This window comes from Salvia hispanica, chromosome 3, assembly GCF_023119035.1.
Source record: "Salvia hispanica cultivar TCC Black 2014 chromosome 3, UniMelb_Shisp_WGS_1.0, whole genome shotgun sequence".
NCBI classification, from domain to species: Eukaryota; Viridiplantae; Streptophyta; class Magnoliopsida; order Lamiales; family Lamiaceae; genus Salvia; species Salvia hispanica.
The window spans coordinates 19663454-19677259 of record NC_062967.1 but is presented as its reverse complement, the minus strand read 5'-3'; the positions used below and the strand labels follow the sequence as shown (position 1 = coordinate 19677259).

At 37.1% G+C, this 13806-nt stretch overlaps 2 protein-coding genes and 1 pseudogene across 2 annotated transcripts; 2 read left to right on the top strand and 1 right to left on the bottom strand.

The window, feature by feature from the left end:
- Nucleotides 1-413: 413 nt before the first annotated feature.
- On the top strand, nt 414-3603 carry LOC125213353 (probable sugar phosphate/phosphate translocator At3g14410). The gene is made up of 7 exons (XM_048113849.1): nt 414-632; nt 1572-1679; nt 1764-1798; nt 2097-2209; nt 2328-2589; nt 2689-2960; nt 3205-3603. The coding sequence occupies exons 1-7, from the start codon at nt 531-533 to the stop codon at nt 3321-3323; spliced, it is 1011 nt and encodes a 336-aa protein (XP_047969806.1). The 5' UTR covers nt 414-530; the 3' UTR covers nt 3324-3603.
- Nucleotides 3604-4311: 708 nt separating this feature from the next.
- On the top strand, nt 4312-7717 carry LOC125213351 (glycolate oxidase 1). Its single transcript, XM_048113848.1, has 12 exons — nt 4312-4460; nt 4800-4977; nt 5051-5175; nt 5400-5446; nt 5772-5849; nt 5920-6044; nt 6109-6175; nt 6260-6322; nt 6415-6484; nt 6573-6673; nt 6777-6881; nt 7241-7717. Exons 2-12 carry the CDS (start codon nt 4838-4840, stop codon nt 7430-7432), a joined length of 1113 nt encoding a protein of 370 aa, XP_047969805.1. The 5' UTR covers nt 4312-4460; nt 4800-4837; the 3' UTR covers nt 7433-7717.
- A 2476-nt stretch (nt 7718-10193) lies between these two features.
- LOC125213352 lies at nt 10194-13585 on the bottom strand (annotated as a pseudogene).
- Nucleotides 13586-13806: the final 221 nt, after the last annotated feature.

Sequence of the window (13806 nt, the reverse complement as noted above, 5' to 3'; positions counted from 1 at the left end):
TGAAAGCAGACGCTAAAAAGAAAAGAGTACTCCCTCCGTCCCATTGAAGATGACCCACTTTCCTTTTTAGTTTGTCCCAACTAAGATGACCCATTACTTAAAATAGAAACACTTTTGTCTCTACTTTATTCCCTCTCTCTTACTTTACTCTCTCATCTCAACACACAAAATAAATTTGCATAAAATCCCGTGCAGCCTAAGAAAGGGGTCATCTTCCTTGGGGCGGAGGAAGTACTATAATCTCGTTGGGGACAGAGAGGGTAGTTTGTTTCAAGCTGACTAGCACCACAATGTGACGTGGCGTCCTAATCAGTAGCTAATTACCCCTTTCTGACGTGGCACAAAGATTGTTGACGTCGTCGTTTCGGTGGAGTTCTTCATTTCCTCTCAATTGGTCGTCCAGTTAAGACGCCGTTAACTTACTCACAAAAAACCTTGCACTCCAACTCAAGCCACTTTCCCCAATCTCACTCCTCCGATTACATTCACCTTCGATGAAATTCAATCCCTAGATCTCTCTGTCGGCAGCCATGGCGGATCGGTATACGAAATGGATGAAGGAAGAATTCAAAACATACGCCTACATTCTCATCTACATCGCTCTCTCCAGCGGCCAGATATTCTTCAACAAGGTCCCCCCCTTATTATTACCTTTATCTAACATTTTTATCTGATTTCTGCGCGCGTTTTTCCTGCCTGGGTTTACCGCCACGTTTATTCATGCAAGCATTTTGCCGAACAAGTGGCAGGCATGTTTGGTTGATCTGTTAAAGCTTTAGATCTGTTTAATAAGCTGAGTGAAGTAGTGAAAATTTGATTTTAGGTCCTCCGTTTTTGCTGCAAGTTGTCTTCCTCTGTTTGTCATGATCAAGTAATATATGTTGAAGTAATTCACTGCTGGAAGCAGACTATTCATAAGTTGCAGAATTTAGAAATTTCATGTTACCGAGTTCTGGTGCTGGTTTTAAAGATACGAATTAAATTACTACTTGATAACATAGCAGAAAATAGCTACATGATTGTATTCCTTATATTGAGTTTTTAGTTTCCACGTGAGTTTGGTTTTGATATGATTCAGAATCCATTTAAAGTGTGAAAATAATTGACTCACCTCTTGATATATATGTCACTCAGATAGTTTGACATATGGAGTTAATCTACTTGCATCAGTATCATGTATGTAGGGTAACCATTCGGTCTATTTTTTGATTTTTTGAAAAGAGAAGATACTAATGATATTCGATGATCAAATACCATCAAGAGGTAATTTCAGAACGGATATAACTCCTGAGTCATGGTTCATTGGCATTGTTGTCATGCCATGCTTCTACTCCTACAAGTATGCTCCAGAGTGTTGCATTGCCATTTTATAGCCAACCAGCACACACTGAATATACTTATGAGCATGCCACTGTTCTTAGCATTTACAGACATCTCATGTGCGGAATACGTTTCGTCGTTGGCTAAATTTTACTGTTTTCTAGGATTTGTTTATATTGGACTGACTGAGGAGACAAAGTATGTTTATGGTACATGTGTGTAACCTCTTGATCAACCCTTTTCGAATGCAGTGGGTTTTATCATCAAAGGAAATGAACTTCCCATATCCCCTTGGATTAACGCTGCTTCACATGGTGTTCTCATCTGCTCTATGTTTTTTGGTCACCAAAGTTTTCAAGGTAATTATTCACAACTGAAGCTTCTTGATTCGGATAGTCAAACTATATAGTTTAAAAACTCTGTAAACTGCTCAATATTTACAGATCATGAAAGTCGAGGAAGGGATGACTTTGGATATGTGAGTTCTCTAAATTTTAATGGCTGTGCTACAGTTCTTTTTTTGTACAATGCCCATAACTTCTTCTGTAGTTTAGTGTACAGGCAAAAACACAGAGAAATTTTGTCATTAGAATGAGTAATATGCCGAATAAGCAAATCTACAATTTTATTCTTCTAATTATTGTTTTTCTAAAATTTGATACGAAGTAAGTATTTATTTTATATCCTTTGGAAATCCTAAATTATCCTGTCATATTGCATTAATCTTGAAGTTCCATGTTTAACTGTAATACAATATTGCAATTGAATTCCTGCAGATACATATGGTCTGTTGTCCCGATTGGTGCGATGTTTGCAATGACACTTTGGCTTGGGAACACTGCTTACCTCTACATATCTGTTGCATTTGCTCAAATGTTAAAAGCAATAAGTAAGAGAATGTTCATTTAATGGTGTAATAGTAGTTATTGTCAACATAACATATATAGCAAACAACTTTTATCAGTATTATTCTAGTAATACTGCCTAACACTTGGTTACAACCACAGTGCCAGTTGCCGTATTCATTCTTGGGGTATTAGCAGGACTTGAAGTGATGAATACTAGGATGCTTCTGATAATGTCAGTTATCAGTTTCGGGGTACTCGTAGCATCTTATGGAGAAATAAGTATCAGTTGGATTGGTGTCGTTTACCAAATGGGAGGTGTGGTTGGTGAAGCCCTAAGGCTGATATTCATGGAGATTTTTGTGAAAAGGAAAGGATTAAAACTAAATCCTATTTCCATGATGTACTATGTCAGCCCCTGCAGGCAAGTATTATGAAGAATTCTTTCATATTTTTTGTTTAATATCCTTTCAATTCTAAGAATTCTTTCATATTTTTAAACATAATTTGGTCAATTGTCCAGTGCTGTTTGCTTGTTAATCCCGTGGATCTTCCTGGAGATGCCTAAGATGGATGCACGGGGCACATGGAGCTTCAAACAACCTCTTATTCTCACACTAAATTCTCTCTGCACTTTTGCACTCAATATTTCGGTTTTTCTCGTCATTTCACATACAAGTGCTTTGACCATTCGTGTGGCTGGTGTTGTCAAGGACTGGGTTGTGGTTCTAGTATCTGCACTCATCTTTGCAGATACAACGTTGACACCTATCAATCTCTTTGGTTATGCTGTTGGTAAGTACGAAAATTTTCAGTTAACCCAAATCACTTCACTTGAATATTTTGGCATGCATTAAAGTTGTCTTCCTCATAAGTGAAACCATGTTACTCTACACTTACTGCTTGTTTGGGTTAAAGTTATTACTAATATGTATATGCATGATTACCTTTCATAGTTGTTCTACTGAAATTGGTTCACAATTATGTAAACCAGTAGTCTCTTTTTAAACTGTGAATGAAAACCAATGTCTTACTGCAGCAATTGCCGGGGTAGTAGCGTACAATAACCACAAGCTGAAGAAAGAAGCTACCCGAGTTTCTCCAGCCGAGCCAGCTGAAGCAGTCCCGCTAGTTTCAACACCAGACTCAAATAGGTGAGAAACAGGGGAGCATATGGTGTTTACGAAGTCAGGTTTTTGGGCACAGCTACGGCCTTCAGTTCTGGATACATGTCTGTTGGGAACAACGTAAACTCAGCATATCTGTGTAGCTAAACCCGGGGTTTAATACAGTTATCATTGTATCATTTATTTGTTTTTTAGTCTCAAATCTGTTTTTTTTTTTACAACATATTGTAATCTGACCACGTGTAAAGTAGAGATATATACACATTCATTTTGTGTTGTGCAGAAAGGTACAACTGCTTTAAAGAAACTTAGCAAACTGCTATGTGGTTTTTTCGTTTTCTTCCCCTTCATTTTAGCTAATAGTGAGTTCACTAAATTTTAACTTATCTTCATATTTTTTTTATCTTTTATTTGCCACTCCATTATTTAGTCCAACTCCTAATTCTTCAAAATTGAGGCCCAATTCTAATCGTTCAATACATGGAACATTACAATACATCTACTGAATTAATCGTTCAATACATGGAACATTACAATACACCACCCTAATCTTCAAACACCGTATTATCCTTATTAGGAAAGTGACAAAGTATTGGAAGAAAAGATTATGACACCACTATCAAGAAAATAATGGAATTAATATCATATCATATACTCCCTCCGTCCATTAAAAATGAAACGTTTCCTAAAATGAAAACAACTCTATCTCTACTTTTTAATCTCTCTTACTTTACTCTCTCTACATTTACTCACAAAACAACACTACATAAAATCCCGTGTCGATTCCCAAATGTCTCATTTTAAGTGGGACGGAGGGAGTATGAATATGCTAGTATACACGCAAGTTGATTTTTATTTCTAATATTTTTGCTCACTGGATAATGAAGAAAAAGTGTGTGAAACACACAAGAAGGGTGTGGCAAAGATCATCCCATTAATCGGATGTGGTTTTGAATTCTAACCTCCAAAAGCTAATCCTGAATTTTGTGTCACTCCATCCATTCTTGACCACCACTTCCTTTGTCTTCTTCTTCAGTTTCCCCTATTTTTTCTTGTTTTTTAGCAATTATTTGTCAATATTTGTCTTGGTTCACTTATCTACTATACTAGTACTAGTACTAGCACTCCCTCTTCGTATTCGCTCTGCTCATTTGTCTTCGGCCTTCAGGTCTGCTTCCCACTCTCTACTTCTTTTTGTCACCCCCAACTTTTGATTAGAAAAATCTAGTTAGTTTAGTTAAAATATAATTAAACTAACACCTTTCTTGATTAAAGAATCTAGTTACTTCATCTCTATTCTTATGCTGTGGTTGATAAAAAAACAGTAATGATAGTTTATACTACTAATATATAGGAAAAGTTATTTTTTTTTACTAATTTTATGTGATTTATAATTTCTCTATTCTTATGCTGTGGTTGATTAAAAAACAGTATATGATCTATGTCTGGACTGAAATTTGATTATCCCAACATTCATATTTATTGGTTTCGTATTATATCAATCAAGATCAAAGGAAGGGAAGTTTTGATAAACCAAGTGCAGAGATGGGTGAGATCACAAACGTAACTGAGTACCAGGCTATTGCCAAGGAGAAATTGCCAAAAATGGCGTACGACTACTATGCATCGGGCGCAGAGGATCAATGGACTCTTGCCGAGAACAGAAACGCGTTTTCAAGGATTCTGTAAGTTGCTTAAGAATCATGTCAGAAGAGCATGCTTATTCGTTTTCTGATGACATCTCCAAACCATATGCAGGTTTAGGCCCCGGATTCTGATTGATGTGAGCAAGATTGACATGACTACCACTGTGTTGGGCTTCAAGATCTCCATGCCTATAATGATTGCACCGACTGCTTTTCAGAAAATGGCTCACCCTGAAGGTAAGCAACGGTCGTTCCAGTGAGCCTTATGCACAGGGCGCGCTAAGCTTAATATGAGGCAAAATAAAATGTTGTGAAGCTATTTGCATGATCACTAGAAAGGCTTTCAATCTGTTGTGAAAATCAGTTACTTATTATTGAGTTTTGGTTGCATACTGATTATATCAAGCATGTCTATGCATAGCATAACTTAACTATTTTGCTTCCAATCTATTATCATGCAGGAGAGTATGCAACAGCTAGAGCTGCATCAGCAGCTGGAACTATCATGGTTTGGTTTCTCTCTCTTGAAATGCTTTAAAAGTTAGAATTTTTCAAACAGGGGTGCGTTATTATATTGCTAACTTTTCTAAAATTGCTAACTTGCTATCTCATCAACGCAGTGTATTAAAAATGTCAACATAAACTTAGTTGATATTTTAATACACAGTGCTGACATTGTTCGCACCGTGTATTAAAATATCAACCAAGTTTATGTTGACATTTTTAATACACTGCGTTGATGAGTTAACAACTTAAGAAAGTTAGCAACGGATCACTACCTCTGTTCAAACATACTCATTTCTAGAACTGAGGAAGTACCAACTCTATTTCAGACTCTGTCGTCATGGGCTACTTCCAGTGTCGAGGAAGTAGCTTCCACGGGACCTGGCATTCGATTCTTCCAGCTTTATGTGAGTCTGCAGTTGAATTTTAATAGGGTGTTTGTCGAGATGTCTAGCTGAATCATTGCTTATGTATCAGGTGTACAAGGACAGGAACGTCGTGGCTCAGCTTGTGAGGAGAGCTGAAAAGGCTGGTTTCAAGGCCATTGCACTCACTGTCGACACCCCAAGATTGGGACGCCGTGAATCTGATATCAAGAACAGGTTCGAGCATTGAACTCATCATCATCACATCTAGACAGATATACTGATCTGTTGTTTTATTCAGATTTGTTTTGCCACCTGGCTTGACATTGAAAAACTTCGAGGGTTTGGACCTCGGGAAGATGGATGAGGTTAGTAGCTCGTTATATCGTTTACTAGCTAGTGGATGCTCCTTCTCACATAGTCATTGCTTCACATTAATGCAATGTATGTAGGCTAATGACTCTGGACTTGCATCGTACGTTGCTGGCCAAATTGATCGTACATTGAGCTGGAAGGTAATCTTCATGTTCATCATAGATTGATCAATTTGGTATTTGGATTTATGAGGTGTGAAATTGAGTTATGATGTACATGGTGACTAATGAAGGATGTTAAGTGGCTGCAATCAATCACTTCAATGCCCATCTTGGTGAAGGGTGTGCTCACTGCAGAGGATGGTAAGAGCATAAAGCATTTGAGTTACTGCATTGTGTGTGTGTGTGTGTGTGTGTGTGAATACTAATGTAGTAAAAAACATATGTGCAGCAAGGATTGCTGTCCAGAGTGGAGCTGCGGGTATCATCGTCTCCAACCATGGCGCTCGCCAGCTAGATTACGTGCCCTCGACCATCATGGCTTTGGAGGAGGTACTGACTTTCCAAAACCCCATCAATCACTGTCCATGCATTGGTGAGCCAATGTATTGCCCTCTTTGCTTGTCTAGTCTCTAAAGAGGAGTGGTCCTTTCAGGTTGTAAAAGGTGCACAAGGCCGGGTTCCGGTGTTCTTGGACGGAGGTGTCCGCCGTGGGACAGATGTGTTCAAGGCATTGGCATTAGGAGCCGCTGGCATCTTTGTAAGTTAAATATAGCACAAACTAACACAGACCCGCTAGGCAGAATGGTGATATAGGACAATCACTATTTAAATGCATAACTAGAGAACACGAAATTTAGTTCACTATAAAGGCTTTTTATGTTCACAACACGAATTTGAAAACACGGAATAAACCAAAACACCTTTATAAAACTATACCCTTCACGAAGTAAATCCTTCACTATAGACTATAGTGAACTATATCGCTCTTACAGTGAACTAAATTCGTATTCTCTAGTTATGTGTTTAAGACTAGTTATACTTTGATCATCTCCCGACTCTTGTTTTATTTATTTTTCTAGAAAGAGTCTGTTTAACTCGTGCACATATAATTGCTAGATTGGGCGACCAGTGGTGTTCTCGTTGGCTTCTGAAGGAGAGGCTGGAGTAAGGAAGGTACTCCAGATGTTGCGCGATGAGTTTGAGCTGACCATGGCGTTAAGTGGTTGTCGCTCACTTAGTGAGATCACGCGCAACCACATTGTGACAGAATGGGACGCACCTCAGGGACTCCCATCCGCCAGATTATAAGAGATGCGTGCGTGCATCATAACATATAGACGGATCCATATGGCAAGCTATATATCACGTTTGATGTTGTGAAATATGGTTAAGTTCTTCAATCTACTCATCTGTGACGATGAGTCTTTACATAAGCTTTTGAATGATGATTGAACACTTATATATTCCTGCTTGCCTCATTGTATATTCTTACTCTTTCGACCTTTTGTCCAATTTTATGGAATCTTGAAGTATGCACTATATAGCATAACAATGTCGAGCTTTTGCGGGTGTATATTCAAATAATTTCAAACATTTTATGGGGCCGTTCAATATTTTTTCTTTTTCGATTCTGTCATTTTGATTGAGTTTCTATTTTCATATTTCCATATTTTTCTCCTAAATCTAAAGGTCCTCATTGACGGTATGTTGTCATTTTAAGTATGATTGTCATTTTAATACAATCCAATATATGTATATGTGTGATCAATGTCGAACCAATTTTAAAGACCGAACTAGAGACCAAATTAAGGCCATTGGATCTAGTTTTTTATGAAATGCGCTGCTGTGTAAATTTATTTCGGTCTTAATTACATGTCCATTTTACATCATTGTATATGGTTCATTATTTCATTCCAGTGTGCAATACCTTGAAACTACATGTTTTTACTTACTTCCAGTAGGTTTTGAAATGATCCAACACATGCTTTATTTGAATTCATTGAACTGGGTTTTTACTTTATTCACTTTAAAAGATGCAATTTATTCCAGTAGGTTTATTACTTTATTCAAAAATGTTATTACTTCATTGGACAATGTTTTTACTTCATTCCGGGAGGACTTTAAATGCTTCTAAATATACTTCATTTAAATAGTTTATTACACCATTCCATGTGCTCATTATACCTTTCAATTAGGCTATCATTCTGTTTTGTTATCAGAGCCGTGGCGGCGGTGATAGACATTGTAGAGAGAAAGAACGGTACGCGACGACGAAACCGCCTTTACGTACTGGAACGAAGTAATAATCCTATTGAAATGAGTAAAAACCTACTAGAATGAAGTAATATATTCTGGAATGAAGTTTAAATCTTCCTAATATGTTAGTATGACTTATTTGCCCTGGGCTGAAGTAAAATAGGCTCGTGATGAAAGCGAAAATAATTTTATAAATTTGTGCATCTCATCCATAAAAAACTAGATCTTAAAATCATAATTTGGTATAGTTCTGCGGTTCTGGAATAAGGAGTGGATTTGCATATAATGAGACGAGTCACATTATCCACAAATCCAGTCTTAAAGACCAAACTAGAAACCAAATTAGGGCCCTCCATTTTCTTAATCTTGTGGTTATGATTAATTTACAATTAACTTAATATTCTATTCAATTAAAAAAAAATTATTTTATTTTTTATTCCAGACCACAAGATTAAGAAAATGGATGGCTCTAATTTGGTCTCTAATTGGTCTTTAAGAAAGGTTCGACATTGATCACAACTCTCTCTCTCTGGTCAATAAATAAAATCCTGTCAAATATCAAAGCAAATCTCAGCCCTTGGATTCTTAGATTGGATGGTTGTGATAACAATATCCGAGGTACATTATTACACTAAAAGCGTTACATTATCAGTCGAGCTACATTATTAGACTACACAATCTACATTATTAGACTAAAACACATTACATTATTAGTCGAGCTACATTATTAGAATACACATTCTACATTATTAGATGACACGTGACATTCATCTAACGGTTACATCACAAGATCCAATGACTGATATTTGCTTTGATTTTTGACAGATATTCACTTATTGATCTGATCACATCCCTATATAGGGTATATAGGAATGTAAATAAATTCAAACTCTAAATATTGTACAAGCTCCAAACTTTGATCTGGACCGTTGAAAAATGTCAGCGGATGACAAAATAACAGCAACAAAAAATGTCAACACATGGTCAATGGTTGATGTTGTGCTAACATTGTGTTGACATTTTTCGTTGTTGTTATTTTGTCATCTGTTGACATTTTTTAATGGTTCAGATCATAGTTTGAAGTTTGTACAACATTTAAAGGTTGCATTTTATCACTACCCTATATGAGTAAAGATCAATTTTTGGTCCTAAACATCTGACCAAAATATGAATTTGGTCTAATACATTCACTTTTTGAAAAAAAAATAGGTCCATAACAATTGAGATCCTTGTCGAAGTGGTCCTTTTTTGACGGATCTTTCAAAAAATTAACGGTCATGCCTCTGTGTAATTAGCATTAGCCGTTAGTTTTTTGACGGAACAGTAAAAAAAAGGACTATTTCGACGACATTTTTATTTGTTATGGACCGATTTTTTAAAAAGTGAATGTTGTGGATCAAATTCATATTTTAGCCATATGTTTAGAACCAAAATTGACACTTTCTTTCTATATGTATATATATGGAAATATGGAAACAAAAACTAAATCAAAATGACAAAATCGAAAAAGAAAATATATTGAACGGCCCATTAAAATGGTTGAAATTCCTTGTATATACACCCGCAAAAGCTCGACATTGTTGTGCTATACAATGCATACTTCAAGATTCATTAAAATTGGACAAAAGGTTGAAAGAGTTGGTAAATACTACTCTCTCCGTCCCACAAAAGATGTCACACTTGTGGGATGACACGAGATTTTAAGAGATTTTGTTTTGTGTGTTAAATAGAAAGAGAAAATATAATTTTTATATTTATGTAAGAGAGAACTTTTTCCAAAAAAGGAAAATGTGACATCTTTTATGGGACGGAGTGAGTAGTACTTATGTAAGAATATAGAATGAGGCAAGTAGGAATATACAAGTGTTCAATCATCATTCAAAAGCTTATGTAAAGACTCATCGTCACAGATGAGATGAGTAGATTGAAGAACTTAACCATATTTCACAACATCAAACGTGATATATAGCTTGCCATATGGATTCGTCTATATGTTATGATGCACGCACGCATCTCTTATAATCTGGCGGATGGGAGTCCCTGAGGTGCGTCCCATTCTGTCACAATGTGGTTGCGCGTGATCTCACTAAGTGAGCGACAACCACTTAACGCCATGGTCAGCTCAAACTCATCGCGCAACATCTGGAGTACCTTCCTTACTCCGGCCTCTCCTTCAGAAGCCAGCGAGAACACCACCGGTCGCCCAATCTAGCAATTATATGTATACGAGTTAAGCGGACTCTTTCTAAAAAAATAAATAAAACAAGGGTCGGGAGATGATCAAAGTATAACACATCTTAAATGCATAACTAGAGAATACAAATTTAGTTCACTATAAGAGCGATATAGTAGTTCACTATAATTTATAGTAAAGGATTTACTTCGTGAAGGATTTAGTTCACTATACTGGTGTTTTGGTTCACTCCTTGTTTTCAAAATTCGTGTTGTGAACTAAAAACGCTATTATAGTGAACTAAATAGCTCTTATAATAAACTAAATTCGTATTCTATAGTTATGCATTTAAATAGTGGTTGCCCTATATCATAACAAAGGTCTGTGCTAGTTTGTACTATATTTAACTTACAAAGATGCCAGCGGCTCCTAATACCAATGCCTTGAACACATCTGTCCCACGGCGGACACCTCCGTCCAAGAACACCGGAACCCGGCCTTGTGCACCTTTTACAACCTGAAATGACCACTGCTCTTTAGAGACTAGACAAGCCAAGAGGGTAATACATTCGCTCACCAATGCATGGACAGTGATTGATGGGGTTTTGGAAATTCAAGTACCTCCTCCAAAGCAATGATGGTCGAGGGCACGTAGTCTAGCTGGCGCCGCCATGGTTGGAGACGATGATACCAGCAGCTCCACTCTGGACAACAATCCTTGCTGCACATATGTGTCTTAACTACATTAGTATTCACACACACACACAATGCAGTAACTGAAATGCTTTATGCTCTTATACCATCCTCTGCAGTGAGCACACCCTTCACCAAGATGGGCAATGAAGTGATTGATTGCAGCCACTTAACATCCTTCATTTTACATCATACAGAAACCTCATCAATCTCACACCTAAAAAATCCAAATACCAAATTGCTCAATCTATGATAAAGAGAAACATTACCTTCCAGCTCAACGTAGGATCAGTTTGGCCAGCAACCAACGATGCAAGTCCTGAGTCATTAGCCTACATTGCATCATGTGAAGTGAATACTGTATGAGAAGGAGCATCGACTAGCTAGTAAATGATATATCGCACTACTTACTTCATCCATCTTCCTGAGGTCCAAACCCTCGACGTTTTTCAGTGTCAAGCCAGGTGGCAATACAGGTCTGGATAAAACAACAGATCAGTATATCTGTCTGGATGTGATGATGAGTTTAGTCTCCGAACCTGTTCTTGATATCAGATTCACGGCGTCCCAATCTTGGGGTGTCGACAGTGAGTGCAATGGCCTTGAAACCAGCCCTTTCAGCTCTCCTCACAAGCTGAGCCACGACGTTCCTGTCCTTGTACACCTGATACATAAGCGATGGCTCAGCTATCCATCTCAACAAACACCCTATTAAAATTCAACTGCAGAATCACATAAAGCTGGAAGAATCGAATGCCAGGTCCCGTGGAAGCTACTTCCTCGATACTGCAAGTAGGCCCTGATGACAGAGTCTGAAATAAAATTGGTCAATAGCAATTAGACTATGTTTGAACAATTATAATTTGAAAAGCATTTCAAGAGAGAGAAACCAAACCATGATAGTTCCAGCTGCTGATGCAGCTCTAGCTGTTGCACACTCTCCTGCATATTAATAGATTGGAAGGTAAAATAGTTAAGTTATGCTTGATATACGCAACCAAAACTCATTAATAAGTAACTGATTTTCACAACAGACTGAAAGCCTTTCCAGTAATCATGCATATTAAGCTTAGTACAGCCCCTGTCCATAAGGCTTTGTGGGACGAGCATTGCTTACCGTCAGGGTGAGCCATTTTATGTAGACCAGTCGGGGCAATCATTATAGGCATGGAGATCTTGAAGCCCAACACAGTGGTAGTCATGTCAATCTTGCTCACGTCAATCAGAATCCGGGGCCTAAACCTGCATATGGTTTGGAGATGTCATCAGAAAACAAATAATCATACTCTTCCGACATGATTCTTAAGCAACTTACAGAATCCTTGAAAACGCGTTTCTGTTCTCGGCAAGAGTCCATTGGTCCTCTGCGCCCGAAGCATAGTAGTCGTACGCCATTTTTGGCAATTTCTCCTTGGCGATAGCCTGGTACTCGTTTACGTTTGTGATCTCAACCATCTTTGCACTTGGTTTATCAAAACTTTCCTCCCTTTGATCTTGATTGATTTAATAGGAAACCAATAAATACGAATGTGAGATAATCAAATTTCAGTCCAGACATAGATCATATAGTGTTTTTTAATCAATAAATAAATCATATAAAATTGGTAAAAAAATAAAAAAAACTTTCCTATATCTTAGTAGTATAATCTAAGAACATCATTAGTGTTCTTTAATCAACCACAGCATAAGAATACAGATAAAGGTGTTAGTTAAATCATATTTTAACCAAACTAACTAGATTTTTCAAATAAAAAAGAAACCAACAAGAAGTAGAGTGTGGGAAGAAGCAGAGGTGAAGGCTGAAGACAAATGAGCAGAGTGAATACGAAGAGGGAGTACTAGTAATCTAGTATAGTAGATAAACTAGAAGGGAAATGAGCAAGATTATTTTCATCTATCTAAACAAATAAAACAATAAACCAAATCAAACAGTCTTTATAAGTAATTAAAATCACTTCCACTCCTATATCACAAATTTCCTGAGAAAACTAAACAGAATCCAATATACACCGACATAAAAACACATCAAAGCTGGGATAATTTAGAATAAAAAGAGATGCACAAATCAGTGTAATAAAAATCAAGAAGAAACAAATAGTACGATTTCTCGTGAGCTGAGTCGCAATAAGTGAAAGCTGGGAACTTTTAAAGGATGCTTACTTAGAAGCCAGATGAGGAATAGAACGAATTTATGGAATAGTGATAAGGAAATACAGCGAGATTGACCTGAAATCAAGGTAAAAAGAAAAGAAAGAAAGCCACGCTTTTCGGATAACAAATGCAGCTACATTAGAGAGAGAGAGAGAGAGAGAGACAAACGAGATCGAGAATAGAATGATAGAGTTTTGTTGTGTCCAAAAAGATTTGCCATACCACTTTGTGTTTCTATGTGCCGTACCACTTTGTGTTTCTTTTCTAGGGGGGTGGAATTATATCGAAATACCGGAATATCGGATTTATCGTATCAAAAAAATACCGAAAATATCAATTTTTCGGTATACCGAAATCCGGTACGGTATATCGAAAACACGGTATGGTAACGGTATAAAAAAACTACCTT